Below are 15,241 nucleotides of genomic sequence, written 5' to 3' on the forward strand. Positions count from 1 at the left end.
TATTGCACTGATCCCAGGAGGACTTTCATACATTGAGCTTGGTTTGGACACAGAGTGGGTGCTTCTGGTGCCCCTGGTTGCCTGCTTTGCCACCTTCAGTTCACGGAAGGTTGGGTCGGTGAAACCATACTTGAAGAAGATTGGTTTGGGTTCTTCTTTTGTGTAGTGAAACCATTTAATCTTCTGCCAATGCACTACTTGTCCCTCCTCATCTTTGGCTTTGTTTTTGAGTACGTGATTGGAGAAAGACTTGAAGTCCAGGAAGTCCTTGTGACCAAGTTCATGTACGGTGTATGGGTTGGTCTTTCTTGCCACTCTCACAAGGGTGTAGTAGCCATCAGGGGAGTAGACTGAAACCTTTCTCCTCACAGTTTCCACTGCAGCATGCCCGCTGTAACGCTCCATCTGGCTATGACCAGACTCCATGTACTTATGGTCAATAGTGGAGAGGGGCAATGTGCTGACTGCATGCAGGCACATTGTGCTGAAGGCAGCATTTCTGTTCTGTCCACCACATGTATCTGAATAAAGAACTGCATGTTTGACTTCAAGGTACGAGTAAACACAAGTGCTGATCTCTGATGATCCTCGGACGCCTTCCCGCTCATGCCACATGTAACACTCAACATCTTTACTGCCCATTTCATACACAGTGAGGTTGGAGGTACTTCACTTGCGTATTCTCAATATAGGGTTCATCAGTTTGTTTCATAATATTCATCAAAATCTTTTCTGCCTCAGACAGTTCCATGTCTGCAGTTGTGTCAGCCATTTTGAATGCTGTTTAAGGGCACCAACTACACTTACGCCCTTCTGGCTCTGAACAAACACACGGGTCCTACATGTATTTCTCTGAGCCAGCAGGGCGTAAGTGGACTTACGCCCTGCTGGCTCCAAACATTACTCACATTTTTGTGTTAGGGCTTCATTGTTTTGTTGCTTTATTCAATACAGTTTGATCTCAGATAGGTCTTTTTGGCACCATTGGATAGAGCTCATCGAGACCTTTATTTTGATATATAGAACTCATATTCGCCCCCAAGCCCTCGTAATGTAACTAAGTACATTTACTCACATACACTCTTGATGTGCCATTTTCTGCTACATTATACTTCTACTCCATTACAAATTAGAGATAAATATTGTACTTTTGATTTAATACTCATTTGTATAACATATTTTACAACTTTTCATATGTTTTGTGTGTAAAGAATCTTAATTTGTAAAGTAACTAAAGCTGTCAGATAAATGTAGTGGAGTAAGAAGTATGGTAATTAGTAGAAGTAGAAAGTGTCATGAAAAGAAAGACTTGAGTAGACTTGAGTAAATGTACTTAGTTACAGTTACTGCCTGGTAATAACACAGCTGCCTGGTGATAAAGCTGTAATGTGTCGAGTGCTGGAGAATAAAGAGACCGAACGATGAAGCATGAAAACATTTTTTCATTTGAAGATTCACACAAAAATCAGAACAGAGGACACGTAAAAAATAACAGTTCAGGCTCTGAGTTGTTTCTTTTCATCCAATCAGCAGCTTCTCTGCAGCCGCTGTGTCGACCTGTCACTCACCTGCTGCTCCCATTTCCACTACATACACAGTATTTACAGGATGTACTCATATTCATACGGATGTTTTCTCGTCATCCATAATTAGTTTTAGTCTTTTTCAGCTGTGAGCAGCTTGAATGTTTCCTTTGTCCAATGCATTGTGGGACATCAACGGTACTTCAGTGTCCACTCAGTGTTTTTAAAGACTTTATTTGTCACTCTGTGCTGTAACGCTGTGATAATCTGGAACAACTTATCCCCATGAGACGTTCAGGTGTTCGTGGGTAATTTCACTTCTTCTTTCTGTGTCTTGATGTTGATTTTGACAAACAGTCTCATTTATTACAAAAAAGTCTGTTCAGGTATGTTTTCCTGATTGATTATCACCTTCCATGATCAAATCTACAAAATACGACAGATTTGACAAATATTTCGGAACATGTTTTCATACAAAAATCAACCCTGCGTGTTTGTCCCTCCGGTCGCTGCTCACTTCTTCTTGTTCTCTTTGCAGGCGACCACGTATCTCTGAGCCACGTTGAGCGGCGGGGAGTAACCGTCAGCGTACGACGTGTCCTCGAACAGCACCGAGTAGTCGTCCTGCGGCTGCAAACACAAGCTGAGGTCAGTCTGAGACAATCACAGGAGACTCAAACATTTGACACTGTGACGATGACGCCATCAGAGATCTGTGACGTGTGTGAGTCTCACCCTGTGTGGTGGCGTGTGGATGAGGGCCCGGTAGAAGCAGGTGGTCTGGGGGTACAGGGCCAGAACCAGCTGGTCTTTACTGAACAGAGCTTCAGGGTCCGTCTCCGGGTTCGCCTTCCACTGAGGCAGCGGGATGATCCGCCGCCGGCTCAGAGTGTGTCTCCTGAAAACACACAGACACTTTTCAGACATGTTTATTTACACTCAAAGCTTCTCGAGGTCCTCGAGTCTGTCATATTTTATGACGCCATGACTGTAAAGAAAATTAAAACTAAAAAAAAATTCCTCAATTTGAATGAAGTGCTTCATCAGGTTCAACAAATCAGTCGCTAAAATTAAATCATCTTTCTTGATAATTGTAATTTATCACAAAAGGAAATTTCAACACAACCTGATGATTTGAGTTTGGTGTGTAACCCTGACGGTGGCGAACACTCTTCTTTATACTTCACCTGCACTAAAAGTTCAAACCTGTATAGATAAAGTATTTTAAATAAAGAATATATCTTTTTATATCCATCTTTTCTGCAAAGTCAGACCATCAACACAGGCTGATGAGTGTAAAGCACTATTATAATCATGTCAGAGGAGAAACTGTGGTTATATAATTACTGTTGCTGTCAGACTGCTGACGGCTCTGTTAATGCAGACGTGTGATCGCCATGAAAATGTTGTTTTATAAAGTCTAAACAGGACAAATATGGACTGAAGTGGAATATTGTGACATAAAAACATCTTAAATTTGTTTGTGCACATTCTATATCACATTTAATATTAAGTGACTGCATGTAAATGTGCACAGAGCGGTACTGACTGTCACAGCATCAGATTAAACCTGAGAGGAACTGAAAGTGAGGAGAAGAAGAAATGATGCAGGTTGAAAGATTTGAGAAGGCGAATCTGAACGAGCACTCACTCTTTTCCTTCTTCGTCGATGTCGTCCACTTCATATCTGCAGGGAGAGGAGAAGAATCGTCATGTCTGTGTGAGAACATCTGACTGTTAACTGGAGTATTTCACACTTGGACTCACTTGTTGGTGGAGTGGTTGTAGCTGACCACCTCCGCCAGGATCCACTGCTCGTCTCCGTCCACCGCCTTCACCCTCGCTGCCACTTTGTCGCCCTGTTTGGCCACGTAGTCGCTGCTGGCCGGAGTCGCCCCGCACAGAGGAGGAGGGCTGATGGGAGATAATCCACAGAATGACACACACAGAACAAACATCTGACATTTATTTCAGACTTCAGTTGGTGTGTGCGAGACAGAAGTTTCTGTAGAAAGTGGCTTAAATGTCTTCCACCGTACGTTAACATTCAAATAAATGACGAGCACAGCAGAAGATGCTCGACTGGGCTCTTTGTAAACTATGACGGGTCAGTGTTCACGTGTGTGCTGATATCATGGTTGTGTTTCAGACATCTGGACTCTGCTGCAGGATTCGTGTTTAGGAAGGAACTTAAGCTGGATGTGTAACATACTCCAGAGCAGGTTATGTTCGAGATGACAGATTTGGGTTGTGTGTTTGGTGGTAAGCATGATAGTCTGTAACTCTGTGTCTGCAGCAGCTACCTCTCCCCCGGCTTTCCGATCCACAGAGGGAGCGTCATGGCCGACTGCTGGAGGAGCGTCATCAGGACGCCTCGCCTCATCGTCTTCCTGGGAGGGTCGCTGTCGCTGTAAACTCCCGCCATTTTAGCGGCTATGGAAAAAAATCAAATATGAATCTCATTTAATCTGGTAAAGTTGGATTTCATCAGTGAATCTCTTCATCACACACACACACACACACACACTTACCTATTCTCCTCTCCTCCAACAAAGACTTGATGTCTGCTATCTTATCGAGAGCGTGACGCAGAATACTGAGGAACACAAACAAACACGTGAACAAAGAGCAACACGAGTATTTACTGGAAACTTGGACAGAAATTACTGATATGTGATCTGGAAGTTTAAAGACAAAGTGACAGAAGCGCTCCAGGACAAATCTAAATCATTTAGAGGGATTAGATTTATTAGATCCTCCTTTTAAACATTGTAAATACAGATCAACAACCCAGACTGATGAAGAACATGAATGTTTACTAAAACATTGTATATTGTATATCTATAATCCAGAATATCTGATGTCTGTGTGTCTCCTGTAGTCACCACAAACTACATTCTGCCAGCTGAGTCGGTTAAATTAAACCTGTTTGTCTGAATTCTTTTCTTTAATGTTGGCAAAACAAAATGAATCATGTTAAAATACAAACAAAAGAACAAAAAAATGTGACTGGACATGTTTCTCATGATGAGTCACTGCTGTGCAAATGAAAATACACAAGATATTTCTGCTTCATTCACAACAATCTCAGCCAAATTAAAATCATTATTTTCTCCCAACACTTTAGACCTCGTCTCACCTGCACTCCGCCTCAGCATCAGCCTTGGCCGTGGTGTACAGTCCTCTCAGCTTGGTCCGGTAGTATGGGGAAGCTGTGGGAGACGGAGGGACAGGACAGGAGATCTGAGTGAATCAGGACTCACAGAACAGCAGCTGATGAACACTGAATGATGAAGAGTTGACAACATGGTGACTGACTTTTGTTCTCTGTCTGCATCCTCTCGTGTGTTTTCTGAATGTTGAGCAGGTTATGTTCACTGCGGGATCTCTCCTCCTGAGAACAGACACAGAGGATATTTAGATTTGTCGGACAAACTTGACACAGTTCTAAAATGTTCTCCTTTATCACTGTGAAAGAACTCACCTGGGTCTGTTTGATAAGCTGATGGAGCTCTGTGAGCAGCTCTGCAATCTTGGTATCAGCTGACATGATCCTGCCTTCAAGATTTAGGCATTCAGAGAGAATATATCAGAGCAGCGTCCACACAGACAGAACCCCATAACAAAATCTGTCATTTTTTTTAAAGCAGGGGGCAAGGCTTTTGATAGGAACATGAGTGGAAGCAGTAAGTATGAACAGAACAAATCGTGCTATAGATTTAAATATTGTAGTACATGGCGATCTGGATGAAAGCCGAATTAAAAACATGGATCTTCCCAGTTTTTATCAACGTCTCTAAATGTTCTATGCCTCCTGAATATTAAGATATCTCTGAATAGACACATTTCTGAATGGAGTTTGGTGTACACCTTTTTGCTTGTGCAGAAATGGCTCGTATTGAGCTTAAAGCGACAACCGTTTCGGGTTTGCACAGCGGGAAAATGCAAACAAACACTAATTTGTTATAGCCCATCTGGCTAAAAAGCTAACATGCACTTAATTAATGGAAATGAATGAGTTAGCTTCTTGTTACAGCCGCTGGGGTGCTAGCGGACCAGGTTAGCAAGCGGTTTGTTGCGCTAGCTAAACGGTGAGATTCGTGCCGCTCGTGCATCATAAACATCAGCTGTGTACATCTCCATGGTGATCAGTGAACACACGCGACATGATTCATCTTCTCCTCCACACGACACGTCACAGTTCTTACCGTGTTAGTGTTTCTGTTTATTTATTGCCGACTTGCTAACTACACAGATTAGCTTCTTCTTCTTCGTTGGTGTTCGCGGGGAGCTGCACGCAGCGTCACCTGCTGGGCGGAGGGAGCCGCGCACACACATGACGTCACCTCAGTTTGTTGTTGACTGAACAGCAGGTCAGTAGAACTGAGAGGTACTTCTGATACAGCTCATCAGGAACTGCTGTGCTTTTTAATCCGCCATGTTTATTAGATCACTTTAGTTCAGATTAAGAATTAAACAAAAGTCAACAGATGAGTTGTTGTGTGTTATTTTAAGTTAAAGCAGCAAAGACACGAGCTAGAAGAGTATAAAGTAATAAAAGTTAATCCACCTTTATCAGCAGCAACGTTAAAGTCATGAACACATAATTTAAATCCAATCAAACTCATAAATGTTCTGAAATGAACCATTCTGCATCATGAGTACTTTTATTTTTAGTACTTTATTTTCTTTATGTTAGTACTTTTGTACTTTTGCTTGTGGAACACTTTTTACTTGTAATAATTTACTTTCTAGACTGTGGTAGGCTATTACTGCTTACTTTTACTAGGGTTAAAAAAAGAAAAGAAATCTGATTACATCTTCCACCAATGTAAACCAGTACACATGTTGATTTATTTGAACTACTCGTTAACCTTTAATGTCGTCTATAAAAAAGACAAATCATGACTTGTTGTGTGACTTTTTGGTAAGTTAATCAAATATGGAGTATAAGAATAAATGTACATATCGTACTCATACTTATAGAGTGTTATTATGATGTGAATTCTTCCATCACTCCTCTAAAATAATATCTGAGAACATTTTCCTCTTGCTGTGCCCTTCAGTGTCTGCTCGGTGTATTTAAAATCTGATCTGAGGTCAGTTTCTTCACATCTGCTTGTTTTCCCATAGTTGATGTCAGCTGGTCCTCCTGAACAACACAGATTAGTTTGTGGACTGAAGTCGGGTAGACAGGACGACTTCGGGTCAAACTGTCAGAATAAAATCCTGCTGATGAATTAGTTTCACTTCAAGGTCAGAGAGTGAAACACAAACACAAGTCTATCATGGTACAAACTGTTCCATCATCACATTCTGTGGGCAGATAAACATCCTGCAGGTTAATGATTAACGCCTCTGCAGTGGTGTGATGTTTGAAACAGAGGTCAGTGCGTTTATGAATCAGTAGGATCATTCTGAACACACAGTTGTAATAACCACACCTTCAGATAAACACACACACACACACACAGCTCTGCATGTATCAACACAAACCTCTGCAGACACGTTGAAGGACTATTAGTATCGTCTCTCCAGGTTCTTCTGGGGCTTTTAATTACTTTCTGAATCCTCAAACTTTCTGATTATTTCCATGTTCATGTGTCAATAGAGATATCTGCTACCACTCATCTTTAGATTATATTATTATTATTTTTTTTTACATGTTTGCACCTCCAGATCTCACTTATTAACATCTTTCGTATTGATTGTTCTGCTCAAAAACCAGATTGTGCATAAAAACAATCACAACTGTGTAAAACTGAGCTGAAACATACAACATTCCTATATTTTGAAACTGAAAACCAGGCTAAATATCAGGAATAAACATTAAACTCTCAATCTGTCGGTGGGGTGTGATAATATTCATAATATGATAAAACGAGGGCGTGATAATATTCATAACCTATTTTAAAAGGAGGTTAAAACACACGTTTGGTGTCAACGTTCAGTGAGAATCAGGCCATGAAGCCGACAGACGGAGGGATGATATCTTATCAGTGACCTGGTTTGCAGCTCGCTCTCTCTCTGTACACAAGGCTGAAACGTGCTGCAGGAGAAACCAGCAGAGACCAGCACCAAAACCAGCACCTGGTGCTGGTTTTGGTGCTGGTCTCTACTGGTTCTTCCTGCAGGGCTGACATGTCGGCTCATAGTTCTGCAAATATTTACAGAATCTCAGGAGAAGACGGAGAAACAAGAAAGGCCTGCAGATGATTTGAGGCAGAGAGCTCAGAGCAAACATCCTGAACCCAGAACCAGAACTGTGCTGTGACAACACGCCTCCTGCTCAGACTGAAGGCTGTTTGTGAGGCGCTGTCATGTGATCATGTGACTGCAGCTCCATGTTTTTCTCTCTCAGCACTTCGTCCTGTTCAAACACTCGCGTCCTGCTCGTCTCTGCTGTGATTTACAAGACGGAGTCAGAAACAGCTGCTGGCTGAGTGAAGAGAGTGAGACGAGTCATGAAGACGTGACGCGATGATGAAACAGAAAAACAAATTAGTGTCATAAACTCAGAAACAATCAGGCTGCTGTAGTTTCACTGCTGATACAGAAAGAACATGAGTGATAAGAGGTCGTCAGGTGTGTTTACTGAAGTACAACACTGAGATATTTGTACTAACTGTGAAGTTTGTGGGTTGAATAAAAAAGTTTCTAACATTTTAAATGATGTTTTCAGCCACAGAGAGACAGCGTGTGAGAAACATCTGGATTAAAGTGTTTCTGAGGATTTATTTAGTTCAGTTTGTGACGTGTTTCTGAGAATTAAAGGATTCAACAGTGAGTCTTGTTTCTCCTCCTCAGAACTCTGAATCTGTGAAGACATTTCTGTCAAAGATAACTAACAAAATGACAGTTAAAGGGTTAATACACTGAAAAGAAATACTTTTTTGTAATTGTTCCAACTCTGCTCAGAAGTCAAACCACTGAAACATCTGCAGTATATTTAAACATGAGCTGTTCTGCTCTGTAATTACAGCCTAACCATGACGATGATGATGATGATGTGACTCCCTCTGCTGTCATAGCAACAGTGTTTGTGTTCACAGCTGTTACAGGACGAGCTGAATGGGTCTGAATGGTTCTTCCTCTGACGTTTATCATCACGTGTTGAGTTCAGCCCGACCACTCCGTCCTGCAGGTCCACTGACACAGGAAGCTATAGGAACAAGATATAAGTTATCTGATAGGTTCAGTCCAAAGTTAGTCTGACATGGAGGTGACACACACACACACACACACACACACACACACACACACAGGCAGGTCAGGGTTGTGTGAAACGTGCAGCTGCTGATAAACAAAGAAAATCATCAGAATCAGTGATCAGTGATCCTTTAATGTCCCACAAACGAGGAAATGTAGGTGAGATGAGCTGCTCACATGGAGCTGGAGGTCAGCTGGAGGTCAGCTGGACGTCAGCTGGACGTCAGGTGGAGGTCAGCTGGAGGTCAGGTGGAGGTCAGCTGGAGGTCAGCTGGAGGTCAGGTGGAGGTCAGGTGGAGGTCAGCTGGAGGTCAGGTGGAGGTCAGCTGGAGGTCAGCTGGAGGTCAGCTGGACGTCAGGTGGAGGTCAGGTGGACGTCAGGTGGAGGTCAGCTGGAGGTCAGCTGGACGTCAGGTGGAGGTAAGAGTGACCACGATGAAAACACAGTAAACTTATTTAAATCCTAAAAAAAGTGTCGATCATTATGTCCACCATCACAACAGACTGTTACCACGGTGATGCACCTGTGTGCTGCAGAAAGTATTCAGATTACTCATCAGAGCTGAAGCAGCAGTTTGTATTTTAATGACAACTGGATGAAAAAACAATGATTGAATAATAATAAATAAGATAAATTCATATTAATGCTGATTATCAGATCTGTTGATCAGCCGAGTAGATATGTTATTTGTAATTTTGATACTTAATTACATTTAATATACTTTCACTCAGTTCTTTTCATCTGAGAGACTTTCACTTTTACCAGAATCATATTTCAACATCATACTTTTACTTTTACTTTTGCTCGAGTATTACTGTGTACTTTGGATGTAGAAGTGAAGCTTGTGAATTTCTCCACATGATCATTATTTATTATTTATTGATGGTTTTTCACAAACCTTCATCTGTAAAGTAACTTGTAACTGAAGCTGTCAGGTGAACGTGGTAACAGGTACAAGTGACTTTGAGAGGTAGTGGAGCAGAATAAATTGTTATAAATGTCTCATATTTAAAGAAAGGTATCTCAACTGTATATTTCAATAACTTGCAGTACTCGACAAAAGTCACTTTAATGAAGCTTTTCTGGTGAATGATGCAACATTTCTGCAGCTGAGGGAGGAGTGTCTCTCTCTGTCTGCCTCTCTGTCTGTCTGCCTGTCTGTCTGTCTGCCTGTCTGTCTCTCTGTCTGTCTGTCTGCCTGTCTGTCTCTCTGTCTGATGACTGCCTCCCTGGAGGAGGAGCTCAGTGTTCCCGTTATAAAAGCGTCAGTAAACTTGACTTCAGCATCTTGTTTTCCTCCTCGGAGCAGAAACTTTGCAGCTTCTGTTGTTTTTCAGAAACTTGACAAACTTTATTTTCCGGAGCAGATCTCAGAGCAGCCATGAGTCACGTCGACGTGAAGAACATGAAGCCCACCAGCTTCGAGGACGAATACTACGACCAGTACGAGTTCTACAACCTGACCGATAAATACGCAGGTGAGGTGACGTCACTCTTTAAAACTTTGAAACGCACCTGAGACGAGTTGGTTCGTCAGGATTTAACTTCTCGTGTTGGTTCTGTGAACAGAGGGCTCGGCCCGGAAAGGCAGGACGAAGAAGGAGGCCAGTGAGAACACCAACAGACCGAACCCGTCCGGACACGAGCGCAAAATAGTGGAGAAATTCCAAAACAGCGAAAAGAAAGCCAAGGAGTGAATTCTGAGGTGAGGCGGGTTCTGGTGCTGAAACCTGTTTTAAACCTGAGCCGAATTAAAGAGTGTGTGTTGTGGTTCTGTTCTGTGAAGGTTCCGAATCATCTGTGTGCGTCGTACAGTCAGAACTGGGCAAATACTTAAAATTGGCAGATTTCTAAATGAAGTCTGGTTTGTGAAATTTAAGCATGTGAGCGCATTAAATACAGCAGCAGAAATGTTTGTTTCTTAATGACAAACTGAATCTTGCCAGCGTGTCCTCAGTCACGTGTTCACTGTCTGTCTGTTACACGTTGACTGTTGTTGTTATGATAAAGTTGTTTAGTTACTCTGTGACTTCACATATTGTTGAAAACCTTCAATTGGAAACTTAATATTTGTCAAATGGAACTTTTGAATGTTCGTTCGTCGCTGAGTGTCAGACAGAACTTTTCCATGACCCCGTCCTGTGTCTGGTTCTGACTCCAGAGCCAGCTGTGTGCTGACAGAAGTTAACTGTTTGTTCACCAGGTTCTGAACATGTGACACTGTTGGGCTGATCTGAGATCAGTGAAGCTGCTGACTCTCTCTCTGCACTTTCACAAATCACTTCATACTTTAAATTGACAAATTTCCAAGTGAGATTCAGAATGTGGAGCTTTAAGATGTGTAAAGATGGGCGTATTTTGGAAGCAGCATGGAGGCAACATGATGTTTTTACAGAACTATAACCACTCTGTATTTTTCTGACCCAGGGCGACTCGGACGGCTAATCCTGGAAACCGACCACGGCCTCCTTGGCGACAGAAGAGACGTTCAGACATCAGGAGCCTGCTGAGCTCCGAGATTTCACCTGGGCGAGGAGAGGAGCCCACAGCTGACCGGCAGCTCCCTGAGGCTCCTCCACCTGCTGGTGTTGAACAGCACTCACCTGTGGTGGCGTGCACCTGGCTCTCCGGTCAGACCGGGACGGTGCACATGTGATTGTGGTGGTGGGAGACGGGTGATTTTTGATGTGTTGACAAGTTTATGATGGATTTTTTTACAATTAAAACTCTTTTAAACGATCTCTGTGGTTTGTTTTCCTTTTAACAAGATGTTCAATAAGATTTTGACAGTTTTTGACCTCATCACACATTTTCAAATGAGCAAAATTGAGTGTTTATACTTTAAACTTCATCTTTGATTTAGTTAAGTTTAGTTTATTAGTTTATTATATCGAAGACAATCCCAATTAACTGCATCAACAACAGTAAAAAGGGGCACCTTTAGCCAACATGGCTAATATCCTGCTGTAGTCCCCGGCCAGATGACAATAGGCACCCTAAAAAACAAAACAAAAAAACAAAAACAATATATTACAGCACACTGATTAAAAAGAGAGCATTAGGACAGCTAGGATACAAGATAAATCAATGATAAGAGAAAACAGTGAAACATCAGTACAATCATGCAAAGACAACACATAATCAAAGCATACAGAAACAGCACAAAATATAATCACACATCAGCACATACAATCACATTCAGGAGTGCAGACAGACATCACACACTGTAGACAGGCAGCATCCATGACGCAGATAACACAGCAATATGTTAGTGTGTGCAGGTGTAACTGTCGACAAGCCATGTTTTTAACTTGGTCAGATACGTCCTGATTTAAAATGTAAAAACAACCTTGCAGGCTGCCTCATTCAGCCTGTCAGTGCTGAAACACTGGCAATAACAACTGACCCAGTATCTGATTTAGAGAACTGTCTTATTAAAGGGTTTTATTTGTGACTTATGAAGCCTTAAAAATGAAGCTATGTTCAATTATAAACTCCACTACTGGTAGATAAGTGTGTGTGTGATTTTTAGAGTTCTGCAGATGTTAAACAGAAAATATCCAGTAATTGACAAGAGAAATGTGAGGCAGCAAGAAATAATGTATTAAGACATGGAAATATTCACAAAGTACAAGTATACTTGAGTAAATGTACTCAGTTACTTTCTGGTCATGTGTGAGCTCGTGGCTGCTCTGAGGGTGAGTTAATGAGGTGCTGCCCTCTGCTGGTTAGAAACAGTTCAAACTGCTCTTCATCTACTGTGACGTCACTCTGATGTGTATTAATGTGAGAAATCTTTGACTGTATAAAACAAAATAAAATAAAGATATTGAGCCTGAAAATATCCCATCAGGAAAGTTTCCGCCAGAAACATGGAGAGGAAGAAACTGGATCATCTGATGAGAATCTGATCTTCTTATTTAACATCCAACAAATCCAACAAAAACAACAGCTCAGTATATCAGCTGGTCTCTGGTTCCTCCTGCAGCTGCAGAGACGCTCTCATCATCCTGAAACAACAATATCTAGAATAAACTCGTTGATATCAACGTCTTTAGTAACGAAATCACTTCTGAAGCTCATGATGATTTCTCCAACGTTTCAGCCTTCAGATGCTTTAAAGAATCAGTGAGCCGCCTCACGTTCACTCTCAGGCTTCAGCAGAGGAAAGATCAGATTTCATTCTGATCCTGGTTCAGTGATTCGGAGCAGAAACATGTTGAGTGTTTGTACCGACTGACAGAGAGGAACTGTGATGTGTCAGAAAGAGTTCCTGTAATAAAACATCATTTTAGAGACTGACAACACGTCAGGATTCAGTTCATACTTTTATTAAACATATAAAATTCTTCAAAACTCTCCATGTTTGTTTCTCTGTAAACATATAAAATAACACTTTCTTCACCTCCTGACATCAGCTGCAGTGATTTTTTTTGTAACTTGTCCCAGATGTGAGAGTCGTTGTTGCTCTGGGAGACATCAGATGATGTGTCGCTGCTCGTCCTCTCCTGACTTCAGTGTGATGATCATCATGTCGATGCTGTGGCTGCCCGGCAGACTCGATCCAGCCAGCTCAGCTTTATCTGCAGCAAATGTTTCCAGGCGGACTTCAACACAGTTCATGTTCCACCTGTGGAGCAAAGCTTCCATCGACCAGTCAGCACTGAAACACACAGAGGACGAGCAGGTTAGACCACATGGTTCACTGCATGTGAGAGAAACCGGGTTATACAGTGTGACATTGTTCAGTACTGGACCTTCTCTGCTGGTACGTGGTCCAGAACTGAGCTCTGGGGTTCTTTCTCAGAAGAAATGCAACAGTGACGATGACGTCTTCAAAATCTGAAACAGGCCACACATGTTTACTCAGTGTGAGAGTCACACAACATGGCCTAAAGTATGTGGACACGTTTTCAAATCAAAAATCAAGTCAAATATGAATCAATAAGATGTAACAGGGTGTCCACATACTTCTGGCCGTGTATTGTTCACACTTTTGTGTTATTCTGCAGGAACAAACCCTGCGGCTCGTAGAAAACATCTGATCCCAGGATGACGTCCAGTTTAGGAAGCAGAACGAGGTCAGGTGAGATTTCCCCCCAGGTGAGACCCAACACGTCCACATCATGGAGGCCGTTCACCTCACAGCTGCGCCTGCAGTTCTCCAGACACAGAGGATTCCTCGTGCTGTCGGACAGGATCACCTTCGCCCCGCACCTGGACGCCACCACACCTGGCAGACTCACACCTGCACCGAGCTGCAGAGACACAACACAGAGGAGTGAACACAGTTATCTGACAGGACACGTTTATCTAGAAGTTCAGTGTGCTTCTTCTTCTTCACCTCCAGCACCGTCGCGTCTCTCAGCTGCTCTCTGTGCGTCCAGAGATACTGAGCCAGAACCACAGCACTGGGCCACACATACATCCCATACTGTGGATCCAGAACCTGAGGATGTGGATCACAGTGTTATCAAGAGAATCATAAAGGATGTCTTGCATATCATAATACAAATGTACAAGACTGATTCCTGACATGAGACAGTGTGTGAAGAGTTCATCACGCAGCTTGTTACTGATTTTAACACTGTGAGCTGGTTTGTGTGGTTTGTCTCTAAACACTCTGACTGCTGGACGAGTGGAGGGAGCGGGTGTATCAGTCCAAACTGCATTTAAACAAATACACCTTTATGTTCTGAGTGTCTGCCGAATTAAAGACATGAGTCTCACATACCATATAAAACCTGTTCTTTGTTTAGCAGGTACAAACTACTTACATCAATTACCTCATTATTTTACATTTGACATAAATAGGTTAAAGATTGAGACAATGCCAGTTATCTAAATTCAGATATTGAACTGGATTATGCCGAATTGAAGGCAGGACTCTAACGTACTGTATGCAGTCTCAGTACTTTCATTTCAACAGGTTAATATCATTTTTATAAACATATTTATCTTAAATTGACTTTTTTCAGGTGTTGGCAGTTTCAACACACCACAGCACCGAAACAACAGCCGACCTACATCTTAAATTGAATTCAGTTTAACATAAATTAAACACTGATGCAGCTTCAGTGTAATAATGGAACACAGACAGCACAGACCTCAGGTATGGACACACACAGTGACTCCTGTCTGGCGTTCTTGCTTTCTTCAAACGTGAAAACTTTGTAAGCTATGCTCGGTGTTTCGGCTCCACTTGTGTCCATTGTGTCACTACGACTGCATCATATTACTTTATCACATCACCAGCTATAATTCTGGATATTTGTATTGTAATTAGAAATTAATATTGACCAGTTTTAATGTTATTCATGATGAAATCTAACACTAGCAGCCACGCATGTGTGTACTTCCGCCATCGACCAAAACAGAAGAAGGACGCGTTAACAGCCAATCAAATCCAGGTACACGCCTGGCGGGAAGGCAAGTTCGACATTACATCCAATAAACGCTTAGCTTTTGCGGACGCTGTAGCCAATGAGCTTTCTACTCCTTCTACAGG

General features: G+C 42.1%; 3 protein-coding genes across 5 annotated transcripts; 1 reads left to right on the forward strand and 2 right to left on the reverse strand.

The window, feature by feature from the left end:
* Positions 1–1,422: 1,422 nt before the first annotated feature.
* sgf29 (SAGA complex associated factor 29) lies at positions 1,423–5,869 on the reverse strand. The gene is made up of 10 exons (XM_030408162.1): positions 5,732–5,869; positions 5,008–5,081; positions 4,842–4,917; positions 4,663–4,735; positions 4,055–4,119; positions 3,827–3,956; positions 3,291–3,437; positions 3,175–3,210; positions 2,259–2,421; positions 1,423–2,153 (listed from the first exon to the last, which is right to left on the reverse strand). The coding sequence occupies exons 2-10, from the start codon at positions 5,071–5,073 to the stop codon at positions 2,037–2,039; spliced, it is 873 nt and encodes a 290-aa protein (XP_030264022.1). The 5' UTR covers positions 5,074–5,081; positions 5,732–5,869; the 3' UTR covers positions 1,423–2,036.
* A 4,089-nt stretch (positions 5,870–9,958) lies between these two features.
* nupr1b (nuclear protein 1b) lies at positions 9,959–11,472 on the forward strand. Its single transcript, XM_030408174.1, has 3 exons — positions 9,959–10,211; positions 10,303–10,438; positions 11,161–11,472. Exons 1-2 carry the CDS (start codon positions 10,115–10,117, stop codon positions 10,428–10,430), a joined length of 225 nt encoding a protein of 74 aa, XP_030264034.1. The 5' UTR covers positions 9,959–10,114; the 3' UTR covers positions 10,431–10,438; positions 11,161–11,472.
* Positions 11,473–11,711: 239 nt separating this feature from the next.
* Positions 11,712–15,130, reverse strand: mettl23 (methyltransferase 23, arginine). Of its 3 annotated transcripts, XR_003982739.1 has the most exons (6): positions 14,841–15,130; positions 14,078–14,182; positions 13,754–13,991; positions 13,491–13,575; positions 13,139–13,396; positions 11,712–11,729 (listed from the first exon to the last, which is right to left on the reverse strand). XR_003982739.1 is itself a non-coding variant. In XM_030408168.1 (5 exons), the coding sequence occupies exons 1-5, from the start codon at positions 14,943–14,945 to the stop codon at positions 13,213–13,215; spliced, it is 717 nt and encodes a 238-aa protein (XP_030264028.1). In that variant the 5' UTR covers positions 14,946–15,130; the 3' UTR covers positions 13,049–13,212. The 3 variants fall into 3 exon arrangements, 2 of the variants coding, with proteins under 2 accessions (XP_030264028.1, XP_030264029.1); XM_030408168.1 differs by lacking the exon at positions 11,712–11,729 and having other exon boundaries at positions 13,049–13,396; XM_030408169.1 differs by lacking the exons at positions 11,712–11,729; positions 14,078–14,182 and having other exon boundaries at positions 13,049–13,396; positions 14,841–15,121.
* Between the last annotated feature and the right edge of the window lie 111 nt (positions 15,131–15,241).

This window comes from Sparus aurata, chromosome 23, assembly GCF_900880675.1.
Source record: "Sparus aurata chromosome 23, fSpaAur1.1, whole genome shotgun sequence".
Taxonomy (NCBI): Eukaryota; Metazoa; Chordata; class Actinopteri; order Spariformes; family Sparidae; genus Sparus; species Sparus aurata.